The 20,332-nt window shown below is 49.9% G+C and overlaps 6 protein-coding genes; 2 read left to right on the plus strand and 4 right to left on the minus strand.

Annotated features, from left to right (window-relative positions):
• Nucleotides 1-78: 78 nt before the first annotated feature.
• Nucleotides 79-1,825, minus strand: FFUJ_06102 (related to hexokinase; the record flags this gene model as incomplete). XM_023579389.1 has 3 exons in its annotated part: nt 79-559; nt 610-1,182; nt 1,230-1,825. 3 exons carry the CDS (start codon nt 1,823-1,825, stop codon nt 79-81), a joined length of 1,650 nt encoding a protein of 549 aa, XP_023432234.1.
• Nucleotides 1,826-3,784: 1,959 nt separating this feature from the next.
• Nucleotides 3,785-5,159, plus strand: FFUJ_06103 (probable glucosamine-6-phosphate isomerase; the record flags this gene model as incomplete). XM_023579390.1 has 3 exons in its annotated part: nt 3,785-3,964; nt 4,010-4,573; nt 4,638-5,159. The coding sequence occupies 3 exons, from the start codon at nt 3,785-3,787 to the stop codon at nt 5,157-5,159; spliced, it is 1,266 nt and encodes a 421-aa protein (XP_023432235.1).
• Nucleotides 5,160-5,842: 683 nt separating this feature from the next.
• Nucleotides 5,843-7,610, minus strand: FFUJ_06104 (related to acid phosphatase; the record flags this gene model as incomplete). XM_023579391.1 has 4 exons in its annotated part: nt 5,843-5,960; nt 6,015-6,400; nt 6,454-7,396; nt 7,468-7,610. The coding sequence occupies 4 exons, from the start codon at nt 7,608-7,610 to the stop codon at nt 5,843-5,845; spliced, it is 1,590 nt and encodes a 529-aa protein (XP_023432236.1).
• A 928-nt stretch (nt 7,611-8,538) lies between these two features.
• On the minus strand, nt 8,539-9,972 carry FFUJ_06105 (related to N-acetylglucosamine-6-phosphate deacetylase; the record flags this gene model as incomplete). XM_023579392.1 has 3 exons in its annotated part: nt 8,539-8,821; nt 8,869-9,539; nt 9,592-9,972. The coding sequence occupies 3 exons, from the start codon at nt 9,970-9,972 to the stop codon at nt 8,539-8,541; spliced, it is 1,335 nt and encodes a 444-aa protein (XP_023432237.1).
• A 720-nt stretch (nt 9,973-10,692) lies between these two features.
• FFUJ_06106 (related to beta-N-acetylglucosaminidase) lies at nt 10,693-14,029 on the plus strand (the record flags this gene model as incomplete). XM_023579393.1 has 6 exons in its annotated part: nt 10,693-10,919; nt 11,098-11,216; nt 11,270-12,550; nt 12,600-13,828; nt 13,876-13,962; nt 14,012-14,029. The coding sequence occupies 6 exons, from the start codon at nt 10,693-10,695 to the stop codon at nt 14,027-14,029; spliced, it is 2,961 nt and encodes a 986-aa protein (XP_023432840.1).
• Nucleotides 14,030-15,333: 1,304 nt separating this feature from the next.
• Nucleotides 15,334-18,340, minus strand: FFUJ_06107 (related to myc-type bHLH transcription factor; the record flags this gene model as incomplete). XM_023579394.1 has 2 exons in its annotated part: nt 15,334-17,415; nt 17,468-18,340. The coding sequence occupies 2 exons, from the start codon at nt 18,338-18,340 to the stop codon at nt 15,334-15,336; spliced, it is 2,955 nt and encodes a 984-aa protein (XP_023432238.1).
• Nucleotides 18,341-20,332: the final 1,992 nt, after the last annotated feature.

Raw genomic sequence — 20,332 nt, forward strand, 5'->3', positions numbered from 1 at the left:
TCTCAAAAACCAAAACGCCAGACACCGATGCAATGCTAATAACATGTCATTAAAATGGCGTATACCTGTTCCTTTTCTTTAGCCGACCACGCCCAATGGCCCCTCTACGACCTCTTCCAAAGAGGCCAAAGCCACTGCTGCTCCCATCAGGGAGCTCTCCTTTGCTGACACAAGCTTGATGGTTCTGTTACCAGACTTTTCCATCTTGTCAGCCGCTACCAAGTCATTCAGGTATGACTGGCAACTATCAAGATAGCCAGGGTAGCTCTCGATAACGCCGCCGTTGTAGGCTACTGTCGTCTCGGCCAGGTCACGGTCTGCTTCCGCGCTGTCTCGCTCAGATGATTCGGGTGATAGTGTGGATACGAACTTGTTCTGGCTGTCGATGCGCAAGTTCCAGAAAGCGTGTACGGCAGCAGCAACAAGCGCACTTGAGCGCCTGGAGATCAAGCCGGCTAGCTGCTTGAGGAATGTTAGATCAGCAGCTGTGGGGGTTTGGCTCGATGGGTGACGAGAGGAAAATTGCTCGCGCGCCTCTTCGGCATCAGAGCTCGTATCCCTATGATCGTTAGCATGCTGAAGCTGGATAATCTTGAGTCTGAAACTCACCTCTCAATAATAGAGAGCGTCTCGGTTGAGAACGAGTAAGGTTTCTCCAGGGACACAGGAACAACACCTCCAAAAACCCCAGTCGACTCAATCGCCTCAACAAGTGCCAATCTGCAAATCTCGCCCAGATACATGCCGCTGACCATATGCTCTAGAGGCTGAAACTCAGGCCGGGAGTGATTCGCCAATAATTGCCGATCCCATCTTGTCAAGGGCAAGATATCACGTCCCATCATACTGATCTCGCTGTTGATGATGACATGTGTCGCTTTCTCGAACCATTGGGGAGGACGCTCGCCAAATTTGACACGTCCGATGGCGGATACAGGAAGATAGGCAGCAAGGTTGACGCCAGTACCAAGGATGAGTCCGAATCTTGTTGTAGGGTGGTTATACGACTCCGATAGTAAGCATGCACTGGAGTCGTTGACAATAGCTCGAAGTTCTACACTGAGACCGCGGTTCAAGCAGGCTGTTCGTACGATCTCTCCAAGATCTTGACCTAACAACCCGTTGCACGCAGCGAAGCCCTTGCCCATCCCTTGCAACTTGCCACCTGCCAGTGATGTTTGTCTAGAGAATATTAGCTCTGGACTAAAGAGTGTGTTGAATGAGCATACTCAATGGGAAAACTCCATGCCATCGACATAGGCAAAGGTCCATCAGATGTATCTTGCTGCTCTAGCTCTGCTGATAGAGTCTCTAGTATTTTCTCGGCCATCCAGTCAAAGAACAACCTGCCTTCTAGGGCTTTGATCTCAGGTGTGATGTGGAAGTTCCTCATGCTCACGATCCTGCTCTCCTCCCCGATATTGGACACGCGACCGCACAGTTCCACCAATGCTACTCTGAGGGTCGAACCACCAACATCCAATGCCACAAAGCGGCCAACCTCTGTACCTCTTGGTAGCTGATGACTGTATGACGGTAGCATACACTCCATATCAGTTTCCAATCGCTCTAGGAGTTGTTTCCGTATGTTGTTGGATAGTTCTTGTAGGCCATCTTGACCGACAGGGTCGAGGAATAGAGCCTCTGCCTCTTTGAGAAAGTCTTGGGCAGATTTGCGTGGCGTATTGGCGACTCGCGTCTTTGTGTTTGTCTCGAGTCCCAGAGAGCTGCCCCAGTAAGCCAAGAGTGACTGCACCAGTGATTTCCCCCGAAGGAGGCTCTTGATAATGGCCGCCAAGAGTGTCTTTTGAAAAGTCGCTGGCATGATGGTAATGAGTGATTATGGAAAATAGAAACGAAAGGAGAAAGGAAAGAAGGTTTGAGTCATGGACACGGCAGAATGTAAATAGTCCAAGAGAATGCGAAAAGAAGAGGTTGAAGCAACCGCCTTCGAAGGAATAGATGGGCTGGGATGGGATGGAATGGGGTGAGGGTGAGAATCTTACGCCCCGATGGATGGACCAACTACTACTACTACTACTACTAGCAGGTGGAGAGTGTCTGATGGACAGGCACAGGTTCCTGGATAGGTAGCTCAGGCGAGGGCAGATCTGAAGGAAACAACACGAAGATGGAGATGGGCCACCTCTGATGGGACATGCCAGGAGTAGACGGGGTCAAAGCATGAGAAGGGACGGATAGAGCGGAGCAGACGACCAGTCCCGCAGAGGAGAAGCAGAAAAAGAGTCGACGTTGCAAGGGGAAGAAGTCGGTCTGGTCGAATTCAGTTCAGAGCAGTTCAGTTCAGTTCACGCTGTGTCATGGAAGTAGAGGGAGAGCAAGGGAGCAAGGTGTAGTAGGTTGGAAGTGGTAATTGGTAGTAGTAATGTATCATATCGCCTCCAATTCGTCCATGAGATCAAAATCAACGTCGCACAGCGAGAGCGCCCGCTCACGCACCCGCTCTCTCACAGTCACAGGCGACACGCGAAAACCGCCGCCACAGCGATGCGAGCCAGCAAATTAGTGAGCAGAAGCGCCTGTAACTGCAATTGTCATTGTAGGTGGCCTTGGAGTTTGTTGGGTCAGACGGGGTCGAGGATCGTAGCCAGATGGGGGGGAGTTAGTTAGTTGTAACGTAACGTTGCGTGTGAGTGTGAGTGCTCCGTGAGAAAGTGGATGGTATTTCATTAGTGAGTGACATGGGCCCGTCACGTTTTAATTGTTAGTGTGCACTGCTACTATTGGAGGCTGAGAGGAGGCTTATTCGTGGCCGTCTCAACAATCTCCATAAATTCAGAGGGTTCATCTGATTTTACATGTTACTTCAAACTTGTCCTTGTTACACAGACATCGCCAAGGAACGTAATTTGAAACAATCTGCCCTTCTTCGGCGCGTCTACCTCTATTCTGGACCCCTGTATTGAAGTGACATTGCCACGAACAGAACAGTAATATCCTAGAACCAATCCTGTCATCAACTAGTGCGCTTACACGGCATTAATTCTTGAGCATCTTGAGGGATGTGACCTCGGTTCAGGTCCATTTGCTGAGACGTAGGGTTCACGTAGCGACAAAGTTCCAGAAGCAAGGTATCCAATACGAACAAAAGAACTCTATCATGCTTCCACCTCCCATAAAGAGAAATCGGGATCCCGCGACCTATGTACTTACTGTACCATGGATCTGATAACATCCCTCCAACGCTACCTTACATCGGAGCTAATGCCGGCTACTGTATATCACTGACTATATCCGTCTTTGCCCCGTAGAAACAAGCAAGCTTGGCTTTGGCCAATGGAAGCAGAAAGCAACCTTGACAACACTAAGGTGCCTATCATGAGCAAGCAAGCAATACAGTGCGGCTTCTCAAACAGTGTCAAACTTCATAGTAAACGTTTCATTCCCTCCACCACGAATCACTGCACCTATCGCGACTTGCTATCCAACCTTACATTGCCCACTGACCGAAGTCGCTCTCCCCACGCTCCATCATGAATGGTAGTTGAAAAGCGGAAAGGAAAGTGGCGTCCTACCTATCTCAGGTAGTGGCTTCTATCATGATGCAACGGGTCCCCGTGGATGGCAAGTGACTCTCTCTTGGTAGTGACTTGTGCGCCTTTGATAAGTTCTCCTCATAAGCAATTGACTCCTCGAAAGTGCAATCATATTTCTTCAACCCCCAACACACTCAAGAACTCCTACCAAAAACCCAGTATTTCATAACCTCATTTCTAAATCCAGCACTTATAACATCAACCACTATCAATAACACAACCACATCATGCGGCTCATCATCCGTGACGACGAGACTGAGGCATGCAAGTATGTCGCCAATTACGTCGTGGACCGCATCAATGCCTTCCAACCCACACCCGAGCATCCCTTTATCCTCGGCCTCCCTACAGGTTCTAGCCCTATCGGAGTGTATGATATGCTAGTACGCAAGTACAAGGCTGGCGAAGTATGTTGCATCGCCTCATCCTAGAGCATCATCTAACCACAGCAGGTCTCGTTCGAGAATGTAGTCACCTTCAACATGGACGAGTATGTCGGTCTTCCTCGAGACGACCCCAACTCCTACCACTCCTTTATGTGGAAGCACTTCTTCTCTCATGTCAACATCCACCCTTCCAACGTCCACATACTCGATGGCAACGCTGCCAGCCCGGAGGCCGAATGTGACGCATACGAGGAAGCTATCAAGGCAGCTGGTGGTATTGATCTCTTCTTGGCCGGCATTGGTGAAGACGGGCACATCGCTTTCAACGAACCCGGATCAAGCCTTGCCAGTCGTACCCGAGTCAAGACATTGGCATACGACACCATTCTTTCTAACTCGCGCTTCTTTGACAACGATGTAAGCCGGGTGCCAAGAATGGCTTTGACTGTGGGCGTCCAAACAGTCCTTGAAGCAAGAGAGGTTGTTGTCATTATCCTTGGGGCCCGCAAGGCGCTTGCACTGCAAAAATGCGTCGAACAAGGTGTCAATCACATGTGGTCGCTATCATGCCTTCAGCTCCACCCCCATCCCATGATTGTTGTGGACGAGGACGCCACATTGGAACTTCAGGTAAAGACAGTCAAGGCAAGCAACCCTTCCTCCCATGACGAGCCTCCGCTAACATGGACGACAGTACTTCAAGAGCATCGAGAAAGTTGCTCGCGAGCAGGGATTCGAGCAGATTCTTCCCTCCAAAGTACGAACTGGCAATGTTGCTATCCCTGAAACCAAGATTCAGAGAGCTCAGAGTCCTACGATTATCGCTCCGGAGCCGATTGCTTCACACCTCTTGCGAGCGACACCTGCGGGCGATTACTCTATGAGAACCCCTTCGCCCGATTTGTTCCCCGACCGAATGGCGTCGCGTATTCCGGAACCGAACCTGAACCGCAGACTTACCCCCAACCTCGAAGTTCAGACCGACGTCCCAAAGACGAAAGTTGAGATGATTGATAGTGCTGTCGCCATGTCTCCAGACGCCCCTGTCGCGAACTTGCTCCAACCGATGACCGCAAACATTAAGGCAATGCGATCACCGTCGCCAGACCTGGTTCCTGACAGTATGGCCTCGCGCATTCCTGAGCCAGATCTAAGCCGCAGGTTGACACCCAACCCTGAACTACAGAAGAAAATCAACACCGTCGGGGCGCATTAAACGCGATAGGTGGACATATTGGGATAGGAAGAGTAGAAAAGAATTGGAGACCAGGAAGGTCTTGTTCAGTCGCTACAGGGTTGGGTCAGGAACGAAATTATCAGACTGTATCAGTATGACTACAACAATAGCATTTTTAGCCCCGTATTCGAGTAAGGCGTTTTAAGTCAGGTTAGAGATAGAACATAAATACCACTGGCGGCTTAAGATAGGTTTTGTGTTGGAGTTTATGGGTGTTACGTGTATCGTCTTTTGGCGTGGAGGCGTTGGGGGAAAAGTGTCATTTCTTGAAAATCGATCGTCATCTAGGACGTGCGGAAGAATCACAGGTGCCTAATACAATCTATTGCTTCTTGTAAATTGAGAATTCGGTCTGTGCATAAGTTCACTCTCAAGTAACATGAGCATGATTCGACAACATATGCTGTGTTTTGTAATGCACACTTTGCAATAATGACCAATTGTCGCATAAAAATTCTCGGGTATCGATGCAAACCATCTCATGCCCTCAATGATGAGTTAACCGTCTCACCTAATGTGTATATACTTGCTCACAATGTGCTATAATCCCAAACAGACTCCCCCTTTCCAGAAAGCCCGTACAAAAGCTTAGATATATAATATACAGGAAATCGGCTTTTCCAACAATTCGTAACTCATCAGTCTCGACCACCTGTTGTGTTTCAGTCAGAGGCAAAGTACCGCTTAGCCTTGCTCTTGAGCTGTTGTGCTTTCATCTCGGGTGGCATGATAGTGTGATGGACCACGTGAGGCCGATAAACAGCATCGACAGGCGGCATCCTGGTGGAGGTTAGTAACGTGAAAGTGGAGAGATCCAACAAAGTGGTAACGTACCAATCATCCACAGTCAGTGGAAAGTATTCGTACAAGGGATCGGCACCCTCATCTGCAGGACTATTTTCCCTGTTCGCCCCTGCGGTGGTGTGGCCTTTGCCAGAATTGGGACTGTGCAGCTCAGCACTCGAGCGGTTCGGACTTCTCTCGTCCTCTGATAGTGACAGATTGATCGGCAGAGATGCATTCTGACGCGGGAGTGAGTTTTTGTTACTGTGGGAATTCGCTGCTTTAGCAGAGTTGTTTGGATCGCTGGACCAAGCTGGTATCGGTGGTCTGGTCATTGTTGGCGATAAGGCGACTCGTTTTGCCGGATGTGGACTTGCAACGGGTTGAGGACTGGGTAGTGGGTGGGTCATTGACCCAGGTGTTGCCCAGTCGTTCGGCTGCTTATCTGTCAGTTCTGTCTTTTCCGTAGATGGACTCACGTATGCCTTACCTGGAGATTTCCAGCAGGAGGGAATCTTTGCGTGAAGTTTGTCGAATTCTCCCGTTCTAGTTTAAGCGTTGGGTGGTCTACATTTGACGTCGATGTGCTTCTCCTCTCAAATCTCTTGTCGCCTGTAAGAGGAACGTCCTTCCTGCTGTCGAAGTTTCTAGGACTCCGGCCACGAACAATGACTGGGCCAGATTTGATCTCCGATATTTTTATGAGTTCACCGGCCTGTGTCTTTCCCAACAGGGTGATCTGGACCACGTAGTGCTGTTGCAAGCCCTTTCTTCTGCCGTTGTTGGCAGTAGCATGCTTGAACTGAAGCCGTTTCCAAGATATAGGCAGAGAAACACGATGTGCGTCGATCTCCTGGCCTGTCGTTATATCTAGTGTGATAGTGGGCGGCGCTGAGACGCCTTTTGAGTCATCACCTCCCTGGGGGTTGGCGTTCTTCCAGGGGATCGATATTATTTCTGTAGCCTTTCCTTCGATGGATTCGATGGCTGCAATAGTCGCTACTAGCTCGAATATTGGAATGTGTTGCCCTTGCTCACTCACAATATTCCTGATTCCGCGAGGAAGAGTGATCTGCCCCGAACACTGCCAGAGGTTGCGGCGATAACAAGTCAATTCCATCGGGCGTCCGGTTGATTCTCCTCCAAAGACATCCTCGGCAACGAAGAACATGCCGTACAATTCAGCCGTCATGCCGGCGTCAACAAATTGGTTGTTCTCGTTAACAATGGTAGCGTTGGAAACGGGAGCGGAGAACCCGAGAAGCTTATTATCAGGCTCCTGGGGAGATGATTCTTCGTGCAAGGCATCTTGGTTCGGCGGAGGATCGAATTGTTGTCGAGTCGAGTATGAGAAGGGATCTTCAAAGGTCGAGGAAAAGGCATCCAAGTCGTACGAGGTGCCGAAAGGTAGAGTCTGCAGTGCAGCCCCATCACTGTAGATGTTAGCTTGACTAGCTCCCAAGCCAAAGTTGCGCGCGTGTCGCAAGTGCGCTGCGGTGCTTACAGAAGTGATTCGTCAAATGTCATATCCTGGTCGAACACGTCCATATTCATACTCTGAGAGTGGGCAGATCCAAAGTTCATCGCCATCGCTTGGCTGGAAGAGGCGCCAGTTGGCAGCCCCGACATTGAGTTGTAGGTTGACATGGCATTGTTCAGTTGAGAAGAGCCGTCAAAGTCTCATTGGCGCGGCGGGGGAGACAGCGACACAACGTGATCGCGCAAGTATGTGTAACGGTGCAAAGGGATGAGAAGTATCTGGCGAAACCGGCGATGACGGGTTGTTTCCCCGATAGAGCGCCGAGGGTTTGGAGCGACGAGCAAACAGAGCCGAAAGAGCAGATAAGACAGGTCAAAGGTCGAGCAGAGCGAGGTAGAGATAGTCAGGTAGTATGAGGAGAGGCGGAGGCGGAGACGGAGGGAGTGTGGAGAGCCTGGGCTGCCGACCTCCAGCTAACTCTACGGGCTCCGGCTACTGTAGGTTTGTGGAGAGACCCACTGGGCTGGCTGACCCTCCTCAGGGGGCAAGAAAATACCGGGCCTCACTATAGGGTGTTAAAATAAACTTAGACAAGAAGTCTCCTAAGTTTAGGCTAAATTTACCTAAGTATTTTTATCGCTTAGGCTTAAGGTCCTGAGTTTTCTTTCCTCCCCAAGACCCTTTACTGTTCCCAGCGATGGGTTCTGAAAGTTGATTGGCATTCGCTTCAACAATTGGCCGAGACAGGGCTTCATGTGAAGACTCGAGACCCCGCGGGCATTGTTATCTGCTAAAAGAGAGCGCTATAAGAGGAAGCTTTAAAAGTTCCAGGTGGTGCTTGGCGTTGTTTGCCCTTTCGGCATCTTCCAGGAGGGTTTTAGTATTCATCAAAGTCAATTAAAATGAAGCACAACATTGGCAGCGTTTGCAGTAATACATATTTTATTTATCAATGCTTCCTTCATGCCTAATGCTCCCTAGGTCTTTACCTTTCTAATAATAATGCTCTTTTTAATTCTAGTTTCTGTTTCATGCAGCGTATCTATTCTTATCATGAGGACGGGAACCAACAGCAACGGAAAGCCAACCAAACTTTCACATCAACTTTCTCTCCTTGGCAGAGTCAGACACCCTCTCACCAAACTTCCACACTTCGTCCAGCACAAGAACTTCATTCGTTCCCCTGACTTCACCCTGGCTTTCGTATCCGTCTGACAAAATCACCAGATCTGCGTCAGCCCCCGATTCTAGTGAACCCTTGACTCCCTGTAAGCCAAGCATGGCCGCAGGTGTTGATGTGACCGCTCCAAGGGCCTGGGGAATACTAGCCCCAGTCCACTGTCTGAAATTATTGACACACTCGAGAAGAGTGATTGAGCTGATGAGAGTTAGATACAAAGCTGCATAGAGTAGATCACTACGTACCTCCCAGCAATCGTGTCGGAGTTCTCAAGAAGCAATTTAGAACCTTGCTTGACAATGTTGCATGTGTACTCTCCGTTTGTCCACGGATAGGCTCCATCCGGGAGACCAACAAGATGCATAGCATCCGTGACCAGGATAAAGCCATCAGGATGGGCGCTGTATGCGATCTTGATAGTCGTAGGATGCAAATGAATGCCATCTGAGATGATGCCAAAGTAAGGTCGTGGCAGACTCTCGGCCTTGCCCAAAACTCCAAAGACACCTGGGTTTCTGTGATGCAACGGGCGCATGGCATTGAAGAGGTGTGTAATCATTGTAGCACCCCTACTGACAGCTTGCGATGTCTCTTCGTATGTTGCCTCGGTGTGGCCAACGGAATAGATGATTCCTCTTGATGTGATCTCCGGGATCAGGCTCATCATCTGTCCGCGTTCCGGCGCTGCTGTGATCATCTTGATCGGCATTGGCGAGCCATCGGAGCGAGGGGTCATATTCTCGCGACCATAACATTGCTCAATGTCCTGTATCGATTCAGCTTGTGTGAGGACATCAACATTGTGAACGCCATTCTTGGTGGGACTCAAGAATGGACCCTCGCAGTGAGCACCAAGTGACTCGGCGCCGTGAGCCGGGATCCGCAGTTCCCCGGACGGGCCAAGATACGGGAGGGCCTGGCAGGCATTAGCTTCATGTACGATTGCCCCACCAAAGAGGAAGGCGTACCTTTTGGTATAATTCAGGCCGTTGGCTGGTGATGGTTGGGATGTATGATGTGACCCCTGTCTTTACCAGTAGTCGATTGATCTTTTGGATGTTTTTGCCATATTCGGACATGTCACCCAGTAGGGTTGAGAAGTTGAAGCCAAAGGCACCGTTGAGCTGGCACTCGATCAGACCTGGTGCAATGATGCGTCCACCAAGATCAAGAGTGCTGTCAGGCATGTTGCGGCCGCCATAGAATGAAGCCTGGCTATCGATGATCTTGCCAGTAATGGAGCTGACCCAAAGGTCCTCCCAGACCAAGTCGTTGCCTTTCAGCAACCGACAGTTGGTGAATTTAGTGAGGCCATTCTTGGGTAGGGTTGGCGAGACGGCGATAGGCATACTGGAGATGGGCTGGAGGAGTCTATAACAAAGAATTAGATATCTCAAGGTGAGGTTTTCTGATGCTCTCTATCTTGTGATGAAAGTCCCTAAGGACAATGAATCATATAAAACGAGAGGCGAGTCGTGGGATACTAGTATTTTCCAAAGAGTTTCATCCTAGGAAGCCTAAGGACCTATCAAGCCGCCGACAACGGCCACGTTTTTTCCCAGATAGCATGGGAAAAGTCATTTCGTCATTACTGTGAGCGATTCAGTAACCGTGCCATCTGGTCCCAAGCAGACGGTGCCATCGTTGAAACCGTGAAAGTGAAACTGTGTGGAGATGTTTTCGGTCTCAACGTGGTATGGTTCCCTTTTGCTATGTTGCTGTGCATATTGACAGCCAGAGACCAGGGTGCAGTGGAATACAAAGACCATGCCATCCGTCCATTTTTGCCTCACAAGTAATGTCCATCCTTACCTGGTCCAATCTCTCACGTCTCGACACAACGTGAAACGGGCCTCTTTGTCGCCGACCATTTGTTGCTGTTGTTCCATGTAACGTTAACTCATGGGGCGTAACCCATCAAATCGCCTGCCATAAGAAACAGCCAACGAACAGCACGACCCCACTTCGCTATCGCCCAACAGCTGGCTCCTTCCGCAACTGACCAATCAATATACACCAATCATCTCAGCCGAGGTTTAGGCGGTCGGCAGCATTCCACCTCCACTCCAATGGCCCCTCCTCCTGCTGGGTCAGCGTCTAGCTCATCCTCTCGAGAAGGCTACCGCAGTGTCAATGCATCTCATCGTTACCTCAAGCACGCGGGGCCATCAAGGGGTGAGCCAGAATCACAGCAGAAGAGATCAAAGTACCATGTGACGAGGCATCGACGCCGCCCAACCATCATGGCCCAAACAGACAATAGCGACCTCGATCCAGCATGGCAAGATCTCGACCGGTACGTACCCATACACCTCACCTCACCTCACCTCACTTCCTGTCAGTCCCGTCGAGGCGCGTCTCCGGAGGGCGCGGGATTGTCAAGGGGCCGTCTCTCCACTCTTCGGCTCCGAATCTCGGAGAACAACCATCCATCCATTCACTTGACATCGTGATAGTAACTGGTTGTCCTGTAGTGCCATTGGGCAGATCCTGATTATGGGCTGGGATGGCACTGAAGTTACCCCCCAGATCAGGAGCCTCATTGAGGATCATCACCTTGGTTCCATTATACTTACAGCCAAGAACCTCAAATGTGAGTTCTACTTACAGACACCTGACTTGCTCCATAAATCTAACGCTGTCAAGCTGCTCAGCAAACAGCAGAGCTGGTCCAGGAATTACAAACCATTGCTAAGAATGCTGGTCATTTACAACCTCTTCTCATCGCCCTCGATCAGGAGAATGGAGGAGTCAACAGTCTTTTCGACGAAGACTACGTATGCCAATTTCCCAGTGCCATGGGCGTCGCAGCTACTGGTCGAGCCGACCTAGCATATGAAGTGACAAAGGCTACTGCCACTGAGATCTCGGCATGTGGTGTCAACCTCATGCTAGGACCCGTCCTTGATGTATTGAATAATGCTCGCTACCAGCCTTTGGGAGTTCGTGCTACCGGAGACGACCCCCAAGAAGTATCACAATATGGCCTGGCGGCTCTGCGAGGAATTCGAGATGCCGGGATTGCTTCATGTGGAAAGCATTTCCCATCGTATGGAAATCTAAACTTTCTGGGCTCAAACCTAGATGTGCCCATTATTACTCAAACACTTGAGGAACTCAGCATCAGCGCTCTGGTCCCATTCCGAAATGCCGTTGCCTCGGGAAAATTAGATGCTATGTTCATCGGGGGCTGTGGCATATCCAATCCGTCCATGAATGTGAGTCATGCTTGTCTTTCGGATCAAGTTGTGGATGAGCTCCTTCGCGATGAGCTTGGGTTCAACGGAGTCGCAATCTCAGAGTGCTTGGAGATGGAGGCTCTCAGTCATGAACTTGGTGTCCAGAATGGTGTTATCATGGCCGTCGAAGCAGGCTGTGATCTTGTCCTCCTCTGCCGTGCCTATGACGTCCAGCTTGAAGCTATCAAAGGCCTGAAGCTCGGTTATGAAAATGGCATTGTGACGAAGGAGCGGATTTTTACCTCTCTGAGAAGGGTACTTAATCTGAAATCGACCTGTACCTCTTGGGAGAAGGCGTTGAACCCTCCAGGCATTTCTTTGCTTTCTCAACTTCATCCATCTCATCTTGCTCTATCACTCCAAGCCTACGATGATTCCATCACAATCATTCGAGATAAGGAGAAACTTATCCCACTCACAGCCTCAATGCATCCTGGAGAGGAGCTCCTCTTGTTGACCCCCTTGGTCAAGCCGCTGCCTGCATCTTCACTCACCAAAAAGTTACTTGCAGCCAAAGACAGTCAGAATCAAGCAGAAGGACAACACGAGATGTGGGCGCATAATGGTCGTGACCGAAGCGCGATACTGAGTGGAGAGGGTGTCTTCCGAGAATTTGGCAAATCCCTTGCTCGAGCCCGTAATGAAAAGTTACTTCACACAAGCTATACGGCTAATGGAGTTCGACCAGGTAAAACTCTTATTCTTGAGTAGATGAATTTCTTTCTGACCAGATTTAGTCCACGAAAATCTTATCCACAGAGCATCTTGTATCATCATTGTTACGGCTGATGCCAATCGAAACCTTTATCAAGCTGGCTTCACCAAGCATGTTGATATGATGTGCTCTATGCTTCGAACCAGGGGTCAGAAGAAGCAACTGATTGTAGTGGCAGTCAGCTCCCCGTATGATTTTGCAATGGATAAATCCATTGGCACATACCTCTGCACCTTCGATTTTACCGAGAACGCTCTCCATGCTCTTGCAAGGACATTAGTTGGAGAAATCGCACCTCTTGGAACGCTCCCCGGTACCCTGCGCAAGAGCAAGAAGGTTCTCAAGTCCAGACAGCACTGGCTGGTAGAAGAATACAGTTCGAAACGTGATGCATCTGCTTTGAACGACCTACTTCGAGCTGTTCACCGAGCAAGCGCACCAGATCTGCAGTTTCTACGCACAACAACTGCTGCTTCCTTTCAGCTCAATAATGCTAATATTTCGGAATCCCATTTTGTGGTTAGAAATAGCAGCACCAACGCTTTGTACGGCTTTGCTGCTACTTACTTTGTCCACGGTGTTGGTATACTTGGAGGTGTCTTTGTCGAACCTACCAAACGTGATGTATCGATCGGGAGGTCCCTTCATCGACGGGCGCTTAGAAGTCTCATGCAGCGACGAGGAATTAAGCAAGTCCAGATAGGGTCAGCTTTCCCTGGAGTTTTTCTAGGCATTCCCAATGATGTCGAGGTCAACACAATCAAAGAGTGGTTTGCGAACAGTGGCTGGGATGTCCAGTTTCCACGACGTGTATCAAACATGATTTTACAGGATGTGGCAAGCTGGTCAGCCCCAGAGGGTTTGTCCCAGAGCATTCAAAGAGCCGGTATTAGCTTTGACCTGATTCATGATTTGGACAACGCGGATGGTGTTCTCGGCCATGTCCGTAACAACGCAAATCCCGAGGTATTAGAGCTGTACCGCCATGCGCTGTCAGAATCGAAGCTGAGTGGGATTGTGCGGGCCAAGGATGCGACAGGTGCCTTATTAGGTACCATCATTGTTTGCAAGCAGCGCAGTCCACTGGAAACTCATATTCCTTCATTGGTGTCACGCTCTGAGGACATCGGTGGCATCGTTGCTCCAGTTGTACCTCCTGGACCACAAACAACTCTCGCCTTACAAGGTTTGACGCTCATGGGCATTCGTCAGGCGAGGAGTCACAAAGCTACAAAAGTGGTCCTTGGTTGGGTAAGTCAACCATGCTACCCAATCTTTCAATATCGCTAACAAACCAGGTTGTGGATGACGGTACCGAGTCCCTCACAGCGATGGGCTTTGAGACACTCCAAGAGTTCGAGGAAATCACAAACTCCCCAGAGAACGTAAATATCCCTCACATCTAAAGCTACAACAGCTACTGACAAACAGCAGTTTTCCAACATAATATGAATAAGAGAACCCAACGGATGTGTTATCACGAATTTACCGGGAAATTTATGATTAGCGAACGATACATGCTGCCTTGAATAAATGCTTTGTAAGCTTTGCTACATCCTAGGTCATGTCTCATGAATCTACACTTCGATGATATTCTGCCACGCTGTCTCACAGCTCTTGCATCGGGCAGGGACCTCTTTGTGTTGACAGTGAAGTCGCTAGTATCAACGTAACACTTCATCCCAGTCAGAAAGCTAAGTCCCTCTTTCGGTAAAGAGGTTTCCACTTGGTTACAGTCTAACGTAAAACGGTGTCAAATTCCCCTGTGTCGAATGTTACGCATTCCCTGATGCCCTAGCTATAAACATTATGTAGAAGACATTGCGAGGGAAAGCTATTCTTGTTCTTGAGTGACAGTAGCACCATATCAATTCGGTAAATCAAATGATTAGATCTCTTCTAAAGACGCTGACCGCCTTTTCTAAAGATGGGTTAATAACTTATGGCATCATGCCCACTGTTGTAGTTTACCGTCAGAACACTCACAGTTGGACCGGCGGTAAGTATTTTTCATCCTCACGGCCGATAACATCGCTGGATCTTGATGTCATGCACTTACCCTTGAATGTGAGTCTTAGCTCAGCGTCCTCAGGTCGCTCGAGATCAGCTGTATCTTCGAAACTCTCATTTGTAGAACTCTCAATCCGAGCCAAGGTCCCTCTGATCTCTAGAATTTGCAAGTTCTATCTCAGTCAAAGTCTCTTCCCGTTCCCATGGTGAAGCCTGACGAGCCTACGCCAGCTTTGGGTTAAGGCCACTCAAGTCAAGACTCATGCGGTCGTATCTTCTGTGGATATCAACCAAATCTTGAGATCGCTTTGAAGTCCTCCGTGAAACAATTCTGACCGCTCACTACGCCACTCAGCAGCAAATATCACCATGCTCGTACGATAGCAGGGAATTAAGCCATAATAATGTACTTTGAATGAGAATAAGGAAAAATATATTTGTTTGTCAAAACACTTCAACACACTTCCGCATATGCTGAGTCCATCAGAAAGCCCGTTAAAATAATATGTCCTTCGCCATGTACTGTTTGATTGTCCTTTTACCCGTTGCCAAGTTAAAACTCCATGAATAATAAGCGCCAGGATTTCCCACCAATCTAATAACCGTTTTCGTACAGATAGTCATCTCGGAAGGGCAACAAGCAAATAGATCGTGAAGAGATGATCGAAGTAGAGTTGCGGAAAAGTGTATCGGTGAATGTCGCTTATAAAAATGAAAAATAAAAAGGAAATTTTGCTCCTGGTCGTCTAACATCCGTCGTCTTCACATTCATCAAGGCTTCCGTAGCCGGTATCCGAATCAATTCCCACCATGCTCTTGTTGATGGCCAGGCACCGGCTAACGACCTTCTCTCGTACATCAGAAGCAACGCCACATTTCTCCCCGGGAGATCCGCCCATCCATAGACGAAGACCACCAGATAGTCGCTCAAGAGAGGCTTGGAAGGTCTCAGCTGCTGCTTTGTGCTCGTAGAGCTCCTCCATCAGCTCGAGAGTTGCGGTGCATCCAATAAGAGACATCTGCGGGGCGTTGCCACGGGTCATGATTGACTCAATCATACGGAGTCCTTGGTGGGTACTTCCAGGAGTACATTCGACACGTCGGAGGTGAGCGATGGCCATGGCGCATCGTAGGGCAAGTCGGAGATCGGGAGTAGAAGCCTGGAAGCTTGAGTCAACGACACAAATGGAAGAGCTCAGGAGAGCATCGACCTTTTCGTTGCCCATTGATTGCAAGGCAGAGGCGATGTTAGCGCCGCGTGCCTTATCAACGAGAACTGCTCGTGCCACGATTGCCCGAGCCTGCGCGGTTGACCCCAAGGGTGCAGCCTTGATAGTGAGTTCGATATCTTCTACCTTGGTGCTGAGCGTTTCTTCGTCCTTTTCCAATGTGGCGACCAAAGTTCGGTGTAGGAATTGGGTCGACCACCAGGCAGCAACAGCATCAAGGGGGGATCCAATAGCGGTATCGTCAACAACAGAATCCATGCCATCCATAGGGGTCACAACGTTGTAATCGGTATCGGTATTGAAAGCCAGGTTGTGTGCTCGCTGAATAACATCGTCGTTGAGCACTTCATCGCAATCTTGTTCAACCAAAAGAGCGAGATGTTCGGGCAAATCGTCGTCATGCTGCTCGGAGGACTCGCGGTGAAGTTGGGTAAGGAGACGATTCAGCTGGCGGGCCTCATTCCACTTGCTGCGAGCAAGTTTGGCAGCGATGAGGTTGATTGCCCCAAGTTGGAGTCGGTTCTGGCTCAGGTCCCAGAGAAGAACGCGAATATGGAGGGCCTTAAGCATAAGTCTAGCAGGAGTGTCGGGGAGAGTGCCGGAAGCGAGGAGTGTGAGAATAAGACGGCTCTTGTTGATCTCAACGTCACCGCCAGCCAATTGCGAGTCGAGGGCAATGCTCCATGCCTGGACACGGGCGGTTTCCTGCTCCTGAGTCAAACCAGTGATTGCTTGATAACCATGAACTCCAATTGCATTTCGGAGGCTGAGCTTGAGAGTCTTCAAGATGAGAGCTGCCGCCTCGAGGAAGAAATTATGACGAGGGACCCATACGGTCTGGACAGCGGTAAGCCAAGCTTGTCGGCGGACATGAATTGGTGAAGCGAGCGATGGCGCTGCCTGAAGGACACCGACTTGCGGTTTCTTCGACTTTTGTGAAGCTCGTGTGAATAGTGAAGGAACAAACACCCAAAGGAAAGTCCCAAGGAGGAGAACAATTCGGAGTGAGGTATGTAGATGATAGCCTCCGACGGTCAGGTCAAGGCCGCTGGCTGCACTCTTCAGAAGCTGAATAGGTATGGCGAACAAACCGCGACCTTCAGGCTTCTCATTGCTGACTTCATCCTCATGCATCGCCTCCAGAATCATGAGACCGGCAAGTGAGCCAACCATCAATTTACCAAAGTAAGGGCCGGCATTATTCCACCGACCCTGCTGCATTTGCTGTTGCTGTTGAAGCTGCTGCTGTCGAATGAGCGCGGGATTTCCACCGCGAAACTGTTGTTGGGGTACAGGATATGGTTGATCAGAAGCCATTTGTTGCGAAATGATTCTCTTCATATCATCGGGAACTTGAATCATTCCTCCTGGCTGTGCGTTGCCGTCCTGCGACGGGCCCCCGACAAACTGTTGTGCATCCTGTGCATATTGGATTGGTGTAGGTGGTTGCTGAAGAGGGCTAATGGCGCCATTCATCGCCCCGGCCATGAAAAGCTTTTCGAAAGCTGCGATGCGGGCTTGCATAGCACCATTTTCGTCGAGTAGCCGGTTGTTACGCTTCTCGAGATGTCGGATATATTCAGTCGCCTTGCTCAAAACCTATCCAGTGATTAGCGTGAGTCATATCGCTAGAAGAAAGAGCACAGCATACTGTAGCCTTGTTCAGCTTATGAGCTGGGGTCAGACCATGGAGTTCCTCGCGGTCTTCAGTCGTGTCTTCACCTCGCGCGCTCTTCGACATGATGCGAAGACTGGGAACGCTATCTCTCAAAGCGGCGATCTTGTCGTTCAGGTTGGTTCGATACCGCTTCTCAATCATGTTGTGGGCGGTCTTCTTCACTGGTTGATCGCCATCCTCTTCCTCTTCCTCTTCATCCTCAGGGTCGGCGGAAGACTTGCGCTTTCGCGATGCTTTCGAAGATCCATCGGCAGGATCCGGTGACGAAAAAATACCCCTTCTGAGTTCGCCATTTGCTGAGTCCGGGCTAGAGGCGCTCTTGGGGGAGTGGTATTGAAGATGTGGCGGCATGGCGATGTTGCGCAGCTTCTCCTGCAGAGCAGGAGTCAGATGGCTGATAAGGGCTGGCTGAAGAACGGTGTTGTCGTTGAAACTAGGCTGTCGCAGGGAAGGATTTGAGGCGGCGTAGATTGATTCGGGGCTGAGAGTGGTTGCCGGAAGGCCGTCGACGCCGGTAGAGATGGGAAGCTGTTGAAGGTTCTGCTGATCCTGACCGAAAGCGAGATTCCAAGGAGAAGGTTGATAGCTAGTTTGAGCAGGAGGTGCGGTGCTGCTAGAGGGGTCGTACGAGTCGTAAGGGGGCGTGCCGGTGAACTGCCATGCAGCGTCGTAGTATTGTTGCTGGGTCTGGGGACGGGAGGAATCGTTGGGCAGGGAGGCTGAGGAGGGGTCAGATTTCACGACCGAGCCATCATCAACGAAACCACCTAGATTCGGATCTTGAAGGCCATAGAGGCTGGTGGTAGAATCATAGTCGGCCATGTCGGAGAAGCGGGAGCCGGGCATGATGGGGATAGGCCAGCACCATGCAATGCAGTTGCGATGGCCTGATTGAGAGACCCAGTGCTTAGGGTGACCCCGAAGGAGTCGCCGTGGTCGAGCGAGGCCTTCCTTTCGGGAAGACGAGGGCCTTTGGCCGACGATACTAAGAGCAAGGGTCGATGTTGTCGGTCCAGCTGGGTTGAATTGGCCTCTATTCCCGGCGTGGCCTGTTCAATTGAGTCTCTCGGCCGAGGAGTGGACTTTGACCGCGATAGCCTCAGCTACAGTGGCAGCTACAGCTACAGGCTGTGCTGAGGGTCAGCCTGCAATAGTCGACAGGCCTATAGCCTCTGCTAAGGCGATCAATCGGTGGATAAGATAGAGAGATTCGGTGGTGAGGGCGTGCTGCAACCTCAGAATGAATCGATGGTTGTCTCGATGACTCTCTGATCGAATGATTGAACGGGTGTTGCCGAACGGTTGACGGGTGAGAAAGGACAGTACAGGGGTTCTACAACAAGGGAAGAGCAGTGCAGTCTCGCGATTATGGTTCGACTGGCAACGAGTAGCAGTTAAAATTGCTGATGGGAGAATAAGCGATTTGGGCGATGATTCGGAGGCGAGCGATGGATGCAAGGAATTCGGTTTGAGAAGAGGGCAGAAAATCGTACGATGGAACCCGGATATCAGCCCAGTGACGCCTAGTCAAGTCCGCGCTTGGCCAAGGTCGTCTTTTGTACCAAAGAATGGAGTGATGAGTTCAGGGGATCCACTAGTATTTGAGTGTTTACCTTACTCTAAATACAGTGCAAAACGTCGATAACTTTTGGTGGCGTAATCACTAAGCCTAACAACTGGCACGGGATGAGTCTCTAGGCGAGGGGGCGTTACGGCTTGAACCGCACAGTATTGGCGATCTGAAGAATACGGTCCACTTTAGTTAGAGGTTTACCCCTCTCGCATTCGGGTCTGAGACGCATTCTGCACTGTGCACGCAATCACAAATTCAGTAACCCGTAGCCCGTCAAGCACAAGCCAACTCTGTTTGATCAAATTGGAATGGGGGGACCCTCGAGGACGGGCATGAGTTCGATTGCGTTGGAGAACTCGGCTCAGGAAGCAGAAAATACCCTCATAATCGAGTGGCAATAGACAATATCTCAGTCACATTTATCAAACTCTCCCCCCCCCCCTAGACCAAGATACACTGTCGAAAGACAAAACATAAACCGTGGTGCTACTCGAGTTGTCTCGGGTTAGCCACGCGAGTCTCAGTCTCGCGTCCCCGTGGTTCACAGGAACTGAATTATTACATACATTCCAGCCGGCAAAGGCCAGACCCAGGCGACGGTTACTCGGGAGCATTTTGAGTATCACAGGTCCAATTAAATAGCTTTATAACGGTCGCCAAGACGACTTCATTGTGAAGAATCCGAAAAAACCTGGATATCAATCCCTCGAATCTGCCATGTCCCGTCTGGTGCAACCCTCTCAGGGACTGTGCGACGGATAGCTACATACAAATACCGAACTATTGGCGCCCTGCCAATCCGCGTTGAACAGAAGATCTGTTCGGGTTACACAACGCAGGCTATTCTTGCATGTCTTGGACTCAGCTTTCAGCTTCTGTGCCACTATCCTCATCCTCGCTTCTCGAGATGGTCCCCGCCGCCACCAAATGATCGTGATCCCAACACTGAATCCTCCTCCAAACTATCCCCAATCCATCCCGGTGATCAAACGATTAACCTTGCGTCACCTTCTAGTTTCAGCGCTTGTTGCTTTTTAAGTATCGTCACATGCATCTTCTTAATTGTTCCGATTGGCGATTCAAGATCTTGAGAGATCGTAGAGTACTAGAGTCGATACTAGATATTAGCGCCTGGGTAACATTAGATGGAAACCACCGCGTCTGTTGGGTGACGTTACACGTTTGAAAACAACGTGAACTCGTAAACGAAATCGATTTGGCAGAAATAAATGATATACAGGTGAATATTTTATGCAGATAGTAAA

Source organism: Fusarium fujikuroi, chromosome FFUJ_chr06, assembly GCF_900079805.1.
Source record: "Fusarium fujikuroi IMI 58289 draft genome, chromosome FFUJ_chr06".
NCBI lineage: Eukaryota > Fungi > Ascomycota > Sordariomycetes > Hypocreales > Nectriaceae > Fusarium > Fusarium fujikuroi.